This window comes from Suricata suricatta, unplaced genomic scaffold (genome assembly GCF_006229205.1).
Source record: "Suricata suricatta isolate VVHF042 unplaced genomic scaffold, meerkat_22Aug2017_6uvM2_HiC HiC_scaffold_24301, whole genome shotgun sequence".
NCBI lineage: Eukaryota > Metazoa > Chordata > Mammalia > Carnivora > Herpestidae > Suricata > Suricata suricatta.
This window is the reverse complement of record NW_021869662.1, coordinates 1-819: the sequence shown is the minus strand read 5'-3', so window position 1 is coordinate 819 and position 819 is coordinate 1. Positions and strand designations below refer to the sequence as shown.

The following is an 819-nucleotide window of genomic DNA, read 5'->3' as shown; positions in this document are numbered from 1 at the left end:
GCAAACCATTCAGTGGTGTCTGAGTTCATTTTGCTGGGACTTTCCAAATCTCAGAATCTTCAGATTTTATTCTTCCTAGGATTCTCTGTGGTCTATGCTGGGATTGTGTTAGGAAACCTCCTCATCTTGGTCACCGTGACCTTTGACTCACGCCTTCATACACCAATGTATTTTCTGCTTATCAATCTCTCCTGTATGGATATGACTTTGGCTTCTTCTGCTACCCCTAAGATGATTGTGGATTTCCTCCGAAAACGAAAGACCATTTCTTGGTGGGGATGTTATTCTCAGATGTTCTTCATCCACCTCCTAGGTGGGAGTGAGATGATGTTGCTTGTAGCCATGGCAATAGACAGGTATGTTGCCATACGAAAACCCCTCCATTACATGTCCATCATGAATGCACGAGTGCTTGGCGGGCTGCTGCTATCCTCCTACACTGTTGGATTTGTGCACTCATCTAGTCAAATGGCTTTCATGTTGAATTTGCCCTTCTGTGGTCCCAATGTGGTGGACAGCTTTTTCTGTGACCTTCCCCTTGTGATCAAACTGGCCTGCAAGGACACCTACATGCTACAGCTGCTGGTCATTGCCGACAGTGGCCTCCTGTCCCTGATCTGCTTCCTCCTCTTGCTTGTCTCCTACACGGTCATCATACACTCAGTCAGGCACCGTGCTGCTGGTGGTTCTGCCAAGGCCTTCTCCACTCTCTCGGCACACATCACGGTGGTGACTCTCTTCTTTGCCCCATGTGTCTTTATCTATGTATGGCCCTTCAGCAGATACTCTGTAGATAAAATTCTTTCTGTGTTTTATACA

General features: G+C 46.9%; 1 protein-coding gene across 1 annotated transcript; it reads left to right on the top strand.

Moving 5' to 3' along the window:
• Positions 1 to 6: 6 nt before the first annotated feature.
• On the top strand, positions 7 to 813 carry LOC115284874 (olfactory receptor 4K13; the record flags this gene model as incomplete). Its single annotated transcript, XM_029931337.1, has 1 exon — positions 7 to 813. A coding segment is annotated over one exon (807 nt), but the record flags the coding sequence as incomplete, so codon positions are not given.
• Between the last annotated feature and the right edge of the window lie 6 nt (positions 814 to 819).